Consider the following 15115-nt stretch of genomic DNA (forward strand, 5'->3'; position numbering starts at 1 on the left):
AAAACGCCTCCTGTGCTGATCCGCTTTGTCAGCCGGAAAACAAAAGATCAATGGCTAGCAAAAGTAAAGGATCTGAAAGCTAAGCAATCAGACATACGCCTTTTTGACAACCTGACAGCCTTCAACAGGCGACTCTTGTGGCTGGCACGTTCAAAGGCAAAGCAGTGTGGCTACCAGTATACCTGGCAGAGAGGTGGCAAAATATTTGTCAGGAACAGAACCGGAGAGAATGCAATCTGCATTGCTTGCGAAGACGACTTGGTAAACATTCGGTAGCCTTAGGTTTTCACGCGCGCTGATCTTCTGTGGTAAAAAAGAAACCTATCATGACCTATTTTGATATTGATTCTTTCAATAAGTACATGCTGAATTCTGGAAAGTCTCTCAACAATTCTCTCAGTTTTTTTCATTTAAACGCACGAAGCCTGCAAAACAAAATAGATGAAATGGTTGTGTTGCTGTCAACTTTGAGGTTAAAGTGGGATGTATTAGTATTTTCTGAAACTTGGTTTAGTAATGATAATGATGCTCCTAACATTGATAATTATAAATGCGTATCTTTGGCGCGACAACACAAAAGAGGAGGGGGCTTATCAATTTATTTGAGGAATGAAATCGGCTATCACTGTTTACCTGAATGCTGTGAAATGAATGAAGATGTAGAAGCTTTGTCTTTGTGCTGCGGAAAAATTGTTGTTATAGGTATATACAGACCGCCTTCAGGTTCGGTATCTGCGTTTTGCAACTTTGTTGAAAAAACTTTGGAATATGTCTCTCTTAATAATTATGAAGTGGTTTTTCTTGGTGATATAAATGTTGATATTCTGGGTCAAACGTCCGTTACGAGAAATTTGCTAGATTTGTACAACAGCTATGGATTTGTGAACTTAATTTCCTCACCAACAAGAGTTACTGACAACTCTGAAACGCTTATTGATGTGTGCTTTACGAATATTTGCACTAGTGATGTCCCGGCTGGCATTTTGACATTAAGCATTAGTGACCATATGCCTATATTCTGTATAGTTCCGAGCCAACCAAAACAACACAGGAGTAAACCGGAATCTTCCACATTTAGAAGAATTGATGAAAACAGCTTATCAGAGTTTCGACGTCTTTGTGCTAGCACAGATTGGAGTAATATTTTAAGACAGGAGGATGCATGCCAATCGTACACAAATTTTATATCTACTATTCAAGAACACTACAATACTGCATTTCCGCAAGCAACGCGCAGAACTCATAGAAAATCAAGAAAGCCGTGGATTTCAAAACAACTATATGACCGCACACAGGAAAAGAACAGACTTTTTTCTCGTTTTGTGAGAACAAAAGACACTGACATTCTCCGTCAATTCAAACGTTCCGCAATAAGTTAGGCGCTGACATTAAAAAAGCAAGAAGTGATTATTACGCGAGAAAGTTCTCCATGTCTGATGGCTCGAAGGGAACATGGAATACACTTAACGATCTTCTAGGTAAAAACAGAACCAATGCACCCGTCTCACTCCACATTCATGGCGCGAACTATGATGGCGCTGAACTAGCAAATGAATTTAATGGGCATTTCTTATCTGTTTTTCCGCCAAAATCAACTGATGGTCCACATCAAGATGCCTCAGTCTATATAACCAGTAAACAAAGTAATTCCATGTTTTTGTTACCATGCACTGACTCAGAAATAATTACCATTATTCACTCCTTACGCAGTAATAGTGCTCCAGGTGTCGATGGCATAGCTCCAGTCCCGATCAAGAAAGTAGCAGATGTCATTGCGATACCATTAGCACATATAGTTAACCTAATGTTCACGACAGGCACATTTCCACATCAGTTGAAAATAGCTCGTGTCACTGCCATTCACAAAGGGGGTGACATTAATGATTTAAATAATTATCGGCCGATCTCCATTCTTTCAGTTTTTTCTAAGATTGCAGAACTTGCAATCAACACACGTCTTTCTCAATATCTCGACAAAAACCATGTCATCTCCAAGCAACAGTACGGATTTCAAAAAAACAAAACAACTGAGGCCGCCTTACTGGAAATCAAAGAAAAGCTCATTGAAAACATAGAAAATAAACTGCTAACAGTTGGCATATTCCTTGATATGAGGAAAGCGTTTGACTCGGTTAACCATAAGATATTGCTTGAAAAAATGCAGTGTTATGGAATACGCGGCGTTCCTTTAACCTTATTTGCTAGCTACCTTGACAACCGATCTCAAACAACTATCATTAACGGTATTTCATCTGGGATCGGTCAGATTGTGTCTGGTGTGCCACAGGGCTCCGTTCTAGGACCAACGTTGTTCTTATTATATATTAATGATATCGTCAACCTTCATCCAGCAGACAACATTATAATCTATGCAGACGATACTAACGTATTTTTTTCAGGGCAAGATAGTAATATTTTGCAAGCAGCCTCCAATAGTTGGTTATCCCAATTGTCTGTTTGGTTAAAATCAAATAGGTTAGAACTTAATGTCAGGAAAACAAAGTACATACTGTTTAGAGCCAAAAATAAGGAAGTTCCGAACAACTTCCAAATTCACTTCGAACAAGCTCCTATAACTCGTGTCAGCTCTACAATGTTCCTTGGAGTCATTTTTGAAGAACATTTACTCTGGACAGATCATGTAAACTACGTTTGCACTAAAATGGCTCGCTCTGTTGGTATCCTAAATAAATTTCGCACAATACTGCCTCGAAAATTCAAACTACAAATTTATTTCTCTCTAGTCTTTTCGCATGTACAATATTGTTTGTTGATCTGGGGAACGACTACCTCAACCAATCTTGTAAAAGTACTTACTTTACAAAAAAGAGCTGTACGAGCGATTGATAATTTACATTACAGTGAGAGCACAGGTCCTTCCTTCCTCAACCATAGACTGCTAACCATCACGGCGGCTTACCACAAGAAGCTTGCTGTTTATATCAGAAACCTTATGAAAGGAAACTGGCAGACTTTCGAGAGCACATATTTAATTGCCCAAACAGCATACAGTCTTAGGCACCCTCAATACCATGCATCAAAATCCCGTACAAACTATGGGTTCCAAAAACTAACTCACATAATTCCTCATACATTAAACACCTATCCATATTTAACAGAATTGTCGCTACAAAATATGTCCGAGGTCAGGTTTAGGAAAACTGTTCATGAATATTTTTGTTATAGCTAGTTGTGGTGTGTTTCTACCTAATCAGTTTTTGTCTTTGTTATGTTTTGATCTTAGTTTGTTGTGCTTAGCTCTATGCATGCTTGATCTCTGTTTCGTTGTCAATATATCCGCTGCTTTTCTAGTTTCTGTTACTTATGGAAACTTTGTACCATTGCCAAGTGCCACTTTGTTTTGTTTTTTTTTTTACATTGGGAGGGCAGGCCTCTGTCAGGCGCTACTAGGCGCCTTTAGCTTGCTCTCCCTTGTTTGCAGTCTCTGTACTGGGCAAACAAAACCAATAAATGAAAATGAAAATGAAAATGTACACTTGTGTAAGGGCCGCGATTTTGACGGGGGTGGCCCGTGCATGGGATCGGCATTTTCTCAAAGTTTTTCAACTAAGCGGAGCCCCAAATACGTGTCCCCATTTTAAGCGGTGAAAATCATTTTTATAACCAATTTGCATGGGCCCAGGGAATCCTTCAAACTTACTTAAGAAGGAAAAACAGCGCAGAAATACGGGACAAGGAAGAACATGACGGCACAACGAGCTCGCTGGCTCAACATGTTGTGCCATCGTGTTCTTCATCGTCCTGTGCTTCTGCATTGTTTTTCCTTCTTAAGAAAGATGTACCAACTTACCCAAGTCTCTGCCTTAACGTACTTAATCCTTCAAAAGCTTGCATGACGCAATGCGCACCCAACAACTGCTGCGAATCAGAGAAAAACAAGCTGATAAAACACTTTACTGGCAGGCGTCACAAGTCACAAGTTGGGGGGGGGGGGGGGGGGGGGTACAGACCTTACAAGGAGTCAGCCAATACACGGGGATGGCTTTTACACGAGAATATAGAGTAGTTCTGCTGCCTCCTTGTGACACTGCCAACAAGGCAAATGCATGAGAACAAATCAGAACAAGAATGCATAATCAGTTCAGATGTGTGCATACCTTGACCATGAAAATGAAGTCGGTGATGGCAGGAGAGTAGACAGCGCCACCAGCACAGGGGCCCATGATCACCGAGATTTGTGGAACAACACCAGAGGAGAGAACGTTACGCTGGAAGATGTCTGCATAGCCAGCCAGAGACTCCACGCCTTCCTGGATCCTTGCACCGCCCGAGTCGTTGAGCCCAATCACAGGAGCACCCACGAGCATGGCTTGGTCCATGATCTAGAAATGGGTCAGCGATGTCTATGAGCAATTGGCTAAGGCATAACAATCACAGACAACAGCAAGCCCGGACCAACACCGACAAGGAAAAATATCATCACTGAATACAGCATCCATAGGAAATGGAACATGAAATTCATACCCTTCGTTGGTCACTGAGGACAAATTGGAGTTGGCATGTATCGATGCATCACTCTGCTCTAATGACAAAGAGGTGGCTATCACTGAAATTGGAAGCTTTTGTAAGCTAGAAATGTTCAAAAAATTAAATATACAGGTGCCACCAACACTGGCAGTCTTTAAAAAGCAAGCTGCAATTACATGTACTTTTTGCCAACTACCTATGAGGTAGCACTGTTTACTTCCAAATGGTAATCGCAGTGTCCTTTTTAATACAGACATCGAGAGTTTGAATTGAGTGGCAGAGAAAAAGTTTTAAACCTAATTTTCTCAGCACTGAATGCACCTTTTGCTGCTGAAGAAATGTCAACACAGCCATTAAAGGCCATTCCATCGATAGCTAAATAAGCAAAAACTTGATCGAGTTGTCCTTAATCTACTTTTAGCAAGACATGGGCTTCACAGGCTAATGACAATGCACCAAATTTAAATTAGCCAGTGCCAAGCACAGAATGGGTCACTGCTCAGCACTGGGTTGCATAATGTCACCCCCAAGTGCACTTTTTGAAAGTTAAATAGAACCTGTGTTTTTCACAACTCTTTATGTAACCAAGTGTGCTCAAGAATAGATATGCTGGTTTGGAGGTTACTCAGGCACTGCTCTACAAGCCACAGAAGCAAAGACACCTTGTCCTGGCCTTTGCATTGCTATGCACAAAGGAGAATGAGATGTTCACACAGAGTTTAATTACTTCAGTGTGTGGGTGTTCTAGATTTTTCTGACTTGCACACTTTCAGATTTGTGAACCCTCTGGCCAGTCTATGAATGGCATTTATGCAACCAGCTGACTACAGAACTACAGTGATGTGTCACTTCATGCCTACTGACATTCAATTGCTCGCAAACAAATAGTGGGCTGTGCGAAGGCATGTCGTGTTTGAAGAACTTTTTCACTTAAGACCATTCATCAAAAGATTTGTAACAGTGTTTGTTAAGCTGTGCATAAAACCGAATAATAAATGAAAAACAAGAAGAGAGAGCAGTCGTGCACCAGGTTTTCAACCAAAGTTGTTAAGGTAAAAGCTGATGAGTGCACTATGGAATTTAAGAATTATAGCAAGACTGCAGGCTTAACTCACGGTAATGAGAAACATCATGTTCAGAAGGGGCAAAAGTACAAGAAGTACTCAAACCAAAAATAAAAAGAAATGAAACAAACTTAAAGCAATAATTCTTCTTCATCTTGAGACGCGTCAGCAACACCTGTATCTTTTGATGGCTTAAGGGACACCGTTGTTGTGAGATGTCTTTCATTCAACACAGCAGATTAACAGTGTCATTTTCCTTACTCCAAGCAACACAACTGACTCAAAGCGGAGGCAATGCTGTGAGCTTGACAAAGTACTTTTGCCATTGCTTGAGTGCACTTTGCTTTCCCACCATGCAATAATCAAAATAGCGACCTTGGAGTGTCAATAAGTTAATAAAAAAGTTGTGCAATATCAACACAACTTTTAACAGACCTTGAGCAAAGCTAGCCAGTATACAGTAGAAGCAAGCAGGAATGCTGTTTTGAAGCTCCCTTTGCAGATCAGAAAGGTTTTCATACGTACAGATGCAGACAAAATAAAGAGAGCAAGTGAGCTGTGGCTGAACTGCATCCCAGTGCATTGACCCCTGCCATAAAGAAATAAAACCACTGTACACTCATGCACACTCCCAAGTGATGGTAACCAGTCCAACACACAGCGCTCCATGACTTCACCGGTGCCGATCATACAATGCTTTTCCAGTGGCAACGCCAATCACTTCGTGCTCAGTGGCAGTGGTTTCAGAGCACTGGACACACTTAGGTGTGACTATGCTCTTTGTATGTTTGCATCCGCAGCAAGCAGGCTTTTGCTGTAGCCACCAACACCAATAATGATCACAAGAGCACTCTTTAGAAGGCTAGTCAGTTTATGATGAGGGCTGGAATGTCATGAGAGGACAACGAGATAGGAATGAGCGAGAGAGGGCAGGCAACAGCTGCCAACTTGTTTATTGCAGTGACAGATAATTCTCTATACACATGATTACGTCACTCTCTTTGTCACAACATTTCAACCCTAACGCTGAGCAGTGACTCACTTTCAATTCAGCATGTCCAAAACACTTGGCATGCCCACAGCATAGAATTTCATAGCATTGCCTTTGTCCTTTATCGTGAACTGCAGCTGTTCAGAGTACAGGTGGAAGGCAAGAGCGCGGAATAAATACACAGTACAGGTTAGCACGACCTGCCTTCTAACTCCCTTTTTCCAGTCCTTCCATATAGTCTTTTTATTTTCCATTCACCAATAATTTTTAGAACAAAGATGATGTGCCGGTAACAAGTAAAAAATAATAGAATTTGTTCCTATGTGTAAATTAACTGTTGACTTTTTTTTTTTATTATTCGAGCTGTTTGCCATTAGGCATAATGAAAAAGGGAAAGAAAGTTATAAAAAGGAGTGCAAACAAGCCTTTCGTACTGAAGCTACCTGTACACGTAAGCGCTCACAAATCATTCAAGGTGGTGCTCAAATGATATAGCTGTAATGAGTGCAACTGCTTTGGCAGAAAGAAGACATGAAGTTGTATAGAGGTGCTGCGCATGCAAGGACAATTTATTATCCTGAAGCGTGCTGTGATCTAGATGCAGTGCGTTCATGTCACTAGATGCGACAATATATTTGACATGCCATGCTTCCTGGAAAAAAATATCTTCGGCACACTGCAAGTGTTAAAGCTCTTTTGAGTTGGCCGCCACGTGGCTGCGATGTCAACTTTTTATCCTGTCAATCATTAAGGGCCATCACAGTGGAGGGTTCCCGATTAATTATGGACCACCTGGGGTTTTTTCATTTGCGCTGACATCGCGTAACACACGCATGTTTTGTATTTCGTCTCCACTGAAATATGGCTGTCATAGATGGTATCAACCTGTCACATTAAGATCAATAGCAGAATACCAAGGACACTCAGCCACTGCAGTGAGTCCATCTGTCAAATTGCTGTACTGACAAAGAAAAGTGCCCCATTGTACCTCCACAGCAGCACAGAACAAAAGGCCTCACACCGCTAGCACAACACTCTCCCTATTAATAACATCAGCAAAGGCACTTTACTGTAGTTAGGTGAGCCTTTCAAGCATATGTTTGGTTAATGGGGGTTTAATGTTCCAAAACAACTTGGGTTATGAGGGACGCTGTAGTGAAGGGCTCCGGAAATTTCGACCGCCTGGGGTGCTTTAACATGCACTGACATTGCATACAGGCCTCTAGAATTTTACCTCCGTGAAAATTCGAGTGCCGCAGCCGGGATCGAACCTGGGCCTTTCAAGTCAGCAGCCGAGCGTCATAGCCACTGAGCCACCACTACGGCTTTCAAGCATATATATGTCTTATGAGTTGTAATAGGTGTTTCTTCACAGTACTTTACACTACACAAGTAAGCTAACCTCGCCAGTATGCAGCATGGAATTGGAATTGATATCCTAATATGGATGCACTACCAAACATGATAAATCCTCTTCTCTTGGGTGCAAGCAGCTAGAGCACATCTTTAGTGCTGCCTTACTGCCTATGGTCAGCAAACTCCCGACTGACGGCCTATAATCCCGCCACTAGACTGACAATGTGGTGCCCCTATGGCCCGCACCGGTTGCCACAAGTTTTCTTGGTTACCCCATGCTGTTTCCGTGTGGCGGCATTTGCTTACCAGTTTCCTGGACATTTCCTCCTGAAGACTGTGATGTCTCTGTTATCACAAAGGCTATACAAGAGTTGCACCGATTTATGCGCAGAGTGGATATCTACCCTATCACTATCTATTTAGCCTCCCTTTCCTTCCTCTTTCCTTGTTTTGTCACATTATCCATGGTAGGCTAGGTGTCAGTCAGCAAGCCTCTATGGCATGAGCAGCACTGCCTTTTTGCCACCCATCAGGGATGCAATTAAAGTATTATTATTATCATTTTCTCACATGTGTATGTAGCTTACCTTGCATATCTTCTTAGCATGGACACTGGAAAGACTTCCTCCGAAAACTGTGAAGTCCTGTTGAATAGACAATGAAATGTGTTAAATTAAACGACGTTACACTTCGTATAAGTAACGCATACACACCTGGCTGAACACAAACACTTGACGGCCGTGAATTTCACCGTGTCCGGTCACAACACTGTCACCAGAGTACTGTAAAATAAAACAGATCAGTTTTCAACGTAGTTCACGGTTGCGCAACACAAGTGATCGGCCGATCATAGTTGATCGCGGGCCGCCTACCTTTTCTTTCTGCATTCCGAAATCACTGCACGTGTGCTCCATGAACATGTCATACTCAACAAAAGTTCCAGGGTCAAGCAAGATTGATATGCGCTCCCTGGCCGACAACTTTCCCTGCGTGGCAAAGGATGAAACATAAGCATCAGCGTCACGTCCCGAGAAAACTGCAACGTACGCGTACAGCCTAAGGGCACAGACCTTTTCATGCTGTTTGGCTATGCGTTTCTCACCACCGCCGAGCAAAGCTGCTTTGCGCTTTTCCTCGATTTCCTTCTTGACGCGCAGCGTGTTCGCTACCGAGCAGTACCGCAGTGACAGCCCGGGTACGGGAAAGCGGCCCGCGAAGCACTTGGGTAGAACACGACGCGCTGTTGCACAAACTAAAGTGGCAGACATGGCGAGCTGCTGTCACAGACGCTGCCTGCGTACATACGTCGAAGTTTTCTTTTTTCTAAACGGAGCTCTCGGTCACGCACAACACATCTGTCCGATTTCCAATGTGAAGAACCCAATTACGTTCACGTCAGCTACAACCGGCCGCAAGCAATGAGCCTGCAGTAAAAATGCAAACGAAAAAATTCCCTCCTTTCCTCCTCCTCTCCGAACCACTGAGCCTAGCCACAGTCGTAGCCATACTTGAGCCACAGTCGTAAGTCAGATCTCAGCTTATGGTCAGAATATGGTCAACAATGCATTTGTTCACCAACGTTGCGTGCGCCATGTTCGTTACGAACGTCCCACGTTGCGTTGATGCCGGGAGATCGCATTGGTACAGAGCATCGGGTGGCATTTTAGTTCGTTCGGTCGAAACGTCGTAGGCGTCGTAGTAACAGTAGTTGTAGTTATGCGCACCGCGCGCATCGGAAAAGTCTTATCATGCCTACCGTTTGCCGCAGAACGTTCCGGATAGTGCCATACGATTCAGCGTTTCGTGCAGCATAAAATAATCGGGGGCTGCGGGTGTCCGCAGATATATGCCAGTCAGCTACTGCGTCATTTTCCTTCCTCAAATCCAGTTTTTGTCAGCTCCGGTAAGAAAAGATTGGAAAAAAGAAAATCTTAATTAAACATGCTGGCTAAACAGAATGGAAAGCTGGGCTAGTTGTAGGTTGTTCATGATGAAAATTTGTGGGCTCGAACAATTAAAAGACAGCGAAGAAGGCGCTTTGTCCTGGGGTTTCTTCGCTGTCTTTTGTTTGTTCGCGCCCACAAATTTTCATCATGCTGGCTAAAGACTTGAAACAAGTATTATGTGAAATACGTGAAATACTGTCTGGTACGAGCAGGGCTGGGCACGATACTTGAAAAAGTATCTTCGATACCGATACTTTCGATACCCTTAAAATGTGTATTTCTGATGCCGATTCAAGGTACCGAACCAAAATTAATTTCTGGTACAGATATTCGATAGTGCATCGTCGAAACTTCGATACACCATTGAAATAGCCAATATTAATAAAGCTGGCAATAACATTTGCTAAGCTAAGAAATTTCTCCGAGGTTTCTGCAATTTTTGGTTTGGTTTGGTTTGGTTTGTTTTGGTTTATGGAGGTTTAACGTCCCAAAGCGACTCAGGCTATGAGAGACGCCGTAGTGAAGGGCTCCGAAAATCTCGACCACATGGGTTTCTTTAACGTGCACTGACACCGCACAGCACACGGTCCTCTAGAATTTCGCCTCCATCGAAATTCGACCGCCACGGTCTATAGTATACTACCTATACGAGCTTAGTACACTACTTCGGATATAACGAACCCTAGTATTCTACTTCTAACTCGTATATAACGAACTTTAGTTATATAGCGAACTTAAGTACGTATGCGTCCTCGGATGTAACTAACTTTCGTGTTAACCTCGGATGTAACGAAATCTGGTGTGTTAACATCGGATATAACAAACTTTTGTGTGCTACCTCGGATATAACGAATTTTCGTGTCTAGACCTCGGATGTAACGAACTTTATGTGTTGACCTCGGTTAGTGTGTCAACCCCGGATACGACGATTATCTGGCTGCTAATGCAATCAAACAATCCACTGAGGTTCGCCGAGGAGCTTATTAGATAGCGACAGACTAGGCGCTCAAAACATTTTGGGAAGGGAGCACCAGGACACTCACGACTTTTAATTGGTACGACGCCAGCTAGGTACTCCAGTGAGGAGGTTAGTTTCCAGTAGCCATCAGACTAGTGAATTTGCTCGTCTCGTGTCTCTTCTTGTTTCTTGTTGATCTTTCACTGCATACCCTTTACTACGTTACACCAACTATCCCAAAGCAATACTACAGCAACTTTCCAGTGACATCACGAGGCATTCTCTGCTCATGAACGACTCTGCTGAGCCGATTGCTCTCTGCAGTGTGGCATGCGCACGCTCCTGTCACCTCTATAACCCCCAGATAAATTTCTTCTCACAGAAGAAATGTGAAATGAGGCCGATATTAAAAAAACGTTGCCTTAGCACTCCAACTTGAAGAACTACACATGATACGAGATCCGGTGTTTTTCATCGTCCTTCGTTGGCGCGTAGTTCGTTTTGTCGTGAAGGTATTCATTTAGCCAATTTGTACACGTGACAAATAATAACCTGTGGACTTAATGCTGACCGAAGGGCTTCGCACATAACGTTGTAAAACACCTTTTTGACTTCAAAAAGCACGGAAATCGTTATGGCCCACAATGCTCCGGTGCGTTCGACGCAATTTTGAAGTGCGGTGGCACTGTCTGTACTGCTGATGCCTCTTGGTTAGCATGACATTAGCGGAGGGTAAACACTCTGTCTCCTAAAATTCTAGCTTAATCATATACTCCACAAGCTTCCTAATGCAACTTTAGTGCTGTGTAACGTTATGTCCTCATGTTCATAAACGATATGCCAAGATCGAGGACAGATATAATACGTTAGTGTTTCAAGCTCCGTAAAGGCAGCCCGTCTCCTAAGGGTGATTGAAGATGGTGGGTAACCGAGCTTTCGATCGCCTTGTTCATCAAACTAGATAGTTATTTCATGAAAGTACGACTGGGCGATGAGGCGCAACTTTGAGACTGCGATAGCAGTGAATAAGCAATAGTTCCGTGGAGCGGCATTTTCGAGCACAGAGCCTATGGAGAGCCAGTACCAGAAATGATTCCATGGATCATTTTTTGAGCATACTGAAGATGATATCTGAGCTTTCCCATAATGCACCACATCCTTGTAATATAGGCCTTCAAAGGGCCTATTTCAATAGACGATCCTTTGCTCGTTTTCTTGCTCCGCGACATGAAAAGCGTCTTTCAAAGGGCGATTTAGATTCGGATCCTGGGCTCCTAGCGCGAATAAGTAACAACTTGCTCCGCGAATGATCGCCTCGTCTTGCTCCGCAGAACCTAGAGCGAGTCGTGTTCCAGTCCTCGATTTGGTTTCCTGGCACTGTGAAGTATTTTGTGCTCCTTCGTGGTTTAAGGGCTATGATCCGAATCACCTACTGAATACGCGATAAGTTTAGCGCAAGGAAACTTCCATACTTTTCTCACCTTGTCCGGATGACGTGACATATGTTTCTGCGCACGCTTATCCACATCGGTATAATCAGGCTTTTTAAGCGCGCGCACTTGACTATACACGGGGTATTGCGAGGAACTTTTCAGGGTCGGCATTAGGAGCTAAGAAAAAAGTGTTTGTAATCCTTGTAATTTAGTACTAAAGCGTGTAGAATGGGCGGGCTACTTTTGCCATGTAGACTGATTTTTGCAGTTTTGAATCCATCATTGGTTCAGGAGTGCCATATTTGGCATATATTCTATTTGGCGGTACTGAGTTCTTTATCGGCTTATTTGCTAACACATTTTAAATGCGCTTGAGATATTTTAAATTGCAAATGGAGAGCATTATAAGGAAGTCGAACTCGATAGGGATCGCAAATTAGTTGAATATATCGATAATTCTATATATTAAAAATGGTACACGGTAAGCTTATTTATAACCTAGAAGCGAGAATACACAACACCCACGCTAGTCAAGCGTATCTTGCAGCGACGTGCCGCCCTCTGGCGTGTTAGCAGCAAACCACTCGCTAGGCGTTAGGTCTAACTTGCTTCGCATCGAAGCCGCTGCGGACAGTGGTATCGATTTAGCCACTGCATATCGTCAGATGTCTAATCGTGTTACCGGTACACTACAGATAGAAAAGTCTCTCATTAAAATTAAGGCACAGTTGATTTCCGCAGTACTCTTGGCAGCGGAACACGCAACGTGAGGGCCGGCGCTAGGCTTTAGTTAGATTATCTTCACCACGTGACAGCGTTGTTGCCTGAAAAGGGAGCACAAGGGGCCGAAGGCCCCCCGTCACGCGTTCTCCACGTTCACCTCTTCACGGGGTTTCACAACGGTAGCGCTGCCAGCAGGCGCCCAAGGCAGCGTAGCCGACCAGTCTCCGCGCGTGGAAAGTGGTGAGCGGCCTTAAGAGAAGCGCCACATGCAATGACGTGGCGCACAGGTTGATATATCGAACTACCGAGAGCATTGCAGTTCGATATACGGCGCAATTTCCCTATACTTTTACACAGGATTTTGAAGTGGATAATCTGCGGGTTCGATATATCCAATAATTCGAAATATCTGGGTTTGATATGTCCGGGCTCAATTGTAGAAGGTAGATGGTCCTAGTCGTTTCATTAGAGCTAGCTGTCGTCGCCTCCACTACGTTTTGCCTTTCTTGTTCACGCTTACTTCCTTTTGAAGTCAAAGCCGCCGCGGTGGCTCAGTGGTTATGGCGCTCGGCAGCTGACCCGAAAGACACGGGTTCGATCACGGCCGTGGCCGTCGAATTTCGATGGAGACGAAATTCTAGCGACCCGTGTACTGTGCGATGTCAGTGCAAGTTAAAGAACCCCAGGTGGTCGAAATTTGCGGAGCCGTTCTCTACGGCGTCCCTCATAGCCTGAGTCGCTTTGGGACGTTAAACCCCCAAAACAAAACAAAATATTTTTGAATTCAATATGTTAGGTTTTAAAGTTTATGGGGGTTTAACGTCCCAAAGCGACTCAGGCTGTGAGTGACGCCGTAGTGAAGGGCTCCGGAAATGTCGGCCATCTGGAGTTCTTTAGCGCGCACTGACGTCGCACAATACACGTACCTCTAACATTTCGCCTCCATCGAAATGCGGCCGCCGGGTCCGGGATAGAGCCCTCATCTTTCGGGTCAGCACCTGAGCACCATAACCGTTGAGCCACTGCAACCACCCGAACTGAAGTTCTATATACTAAAAGATGATCCCGATTCTAACTATACCCGCTACGCTTCACATGCGATTCCACGAACCTTTGTTTCACGTATTCGTCCTGAAGCGAGTCACTGTAGGATGATGATATGAACGCATTCACTTTTACTGCGGTAAATATTTCCACGGCTTGTTTACGACGCCTCTTTCCAGGACCGCGCCTTTATACGCCCACAAGAGGAGTCGAGCGGCCCAACGCCATACTCCCAACAGAAACAAGACAGGCACATATAGGCGTTCTCGGCGCCTACATATATACCATGCAGGATAGCTGGCTTCGAGCACGGACGTGTACACGCGGCAACGCATACGCACGTGCGCAAACTCTCGCCGCGTCCATCAGGGCCCGTAGATCACGACGGGTACATGCAAGGCGTTTTAGCGCTCGGTGCCTAACTGCGCCGCGCTCCTCCGTCTGGCGCAAGGTGCGCAAACAACGGTGCGGCTAAGGAGCCTTAAAGACCTCCCCCACGCCGACGTCGCCGTCATTGGCCGGCGGGCTTGACGACGACGGGCACAGCGAGAAGGGCCCAGGGATGCGCGGGCCGGCCGTCGCTCTTCACGTCGCGACTGTTGAGCGCACGGAGATGACACGGCAGAGTCAACATAATCACCGAGCTCTCCCCGTTGGGCCTTCTTTGCGCCCAGCTATGTGCTCGTATACGCGTGCCGCCTGGCCGTGATGGTGTGGAACCGCGCGAGGTCTTGTGATGGGGACCCATCGGTAGACCGGGGACCCAGTTGGATCGATGCGGGAATCGTATTGTTGCCGGGGGCTCCTTGCGTCTGCAGCCAGCCTACATGTCATCCTTACTGCAGGTTGTATAGAGCAGGTGCTCTCAAACTGAGTTCCGCAGAACGCTTGGGTTCTTTGGAATGCTTTTTGAGTGCCCCGAGTAATTCAATGCACACGTGCCTTAACCCTCAACTTTGACTTGACGCGCCATTTTGAGACTATCCTACTGCAATTGCTCACGGCCGACTGTTTCGCTATACAGGTAGTCAGTGAAAATTGTAAATTGGCCATTTTTGTTGTTTTTTTTAGCGCCTGCGCGTTTGCACTCTCATTACTGCGTTCAGGTCAGG

The 15115-nt window shown here is 44.4% G+C and overlaps 1 protein-coding gene across 1 annotated transcript in view; it reads right to left on the bottom strand.

The window, feature by feature from the left end:
• LOC149342500 (propionyl-CoA carboxylase beta chain, mitochondrial-like) overlaps positions 1 to 9379 on the bottom strand; it is a 35890-nt gene extending 26511 nt beyond the window's left edge. Inside the window, exons 1-5 of the mRNA XM_089544886.1 lie at positions 8970 to 9379; positions 8772 to 8885; positions 8613 to 8681; positions 8487 to 8543; positions 4119 to 4343 (exon numbers count right to left, since the gene is read on the bottom strand). Coding sequence (XP_089401012.1) covers positions 4119 to 4343; positions 8487 to 8543; positions 8613 to 8681; positions 8772 to 8885; positions 8970 to 9167 — 663 coding nt within the window. The 5' untranslated portion in view covers positions 9168 to 9379. The remainder of the gene's footprint in view (positions 1 to 4118; positions 4344 to 8486; positions 8544 to 8612; positions 8682 to 8771; positions 8886 to 8969) is intronic.
• Between the last annotated feature and the right edge of the window lie 5736 nt (positions 9380 to 15115).

The sequence above is a fragment of the Amblyomma mixtum genome, chromosome 5, assembly GCF_055824585.1.
Source record: "Amblyomma mixtum isolate Tamu chromosome 5, ASM5582458v1, whole genome shotgun sequence".
Taxonomy (NCBI): Eukaryota; Metazoa; Arthropoda; class Arachnida; order Ixodida; family Ixodidae; genus Amblyomma; species Amblyomma mixtum.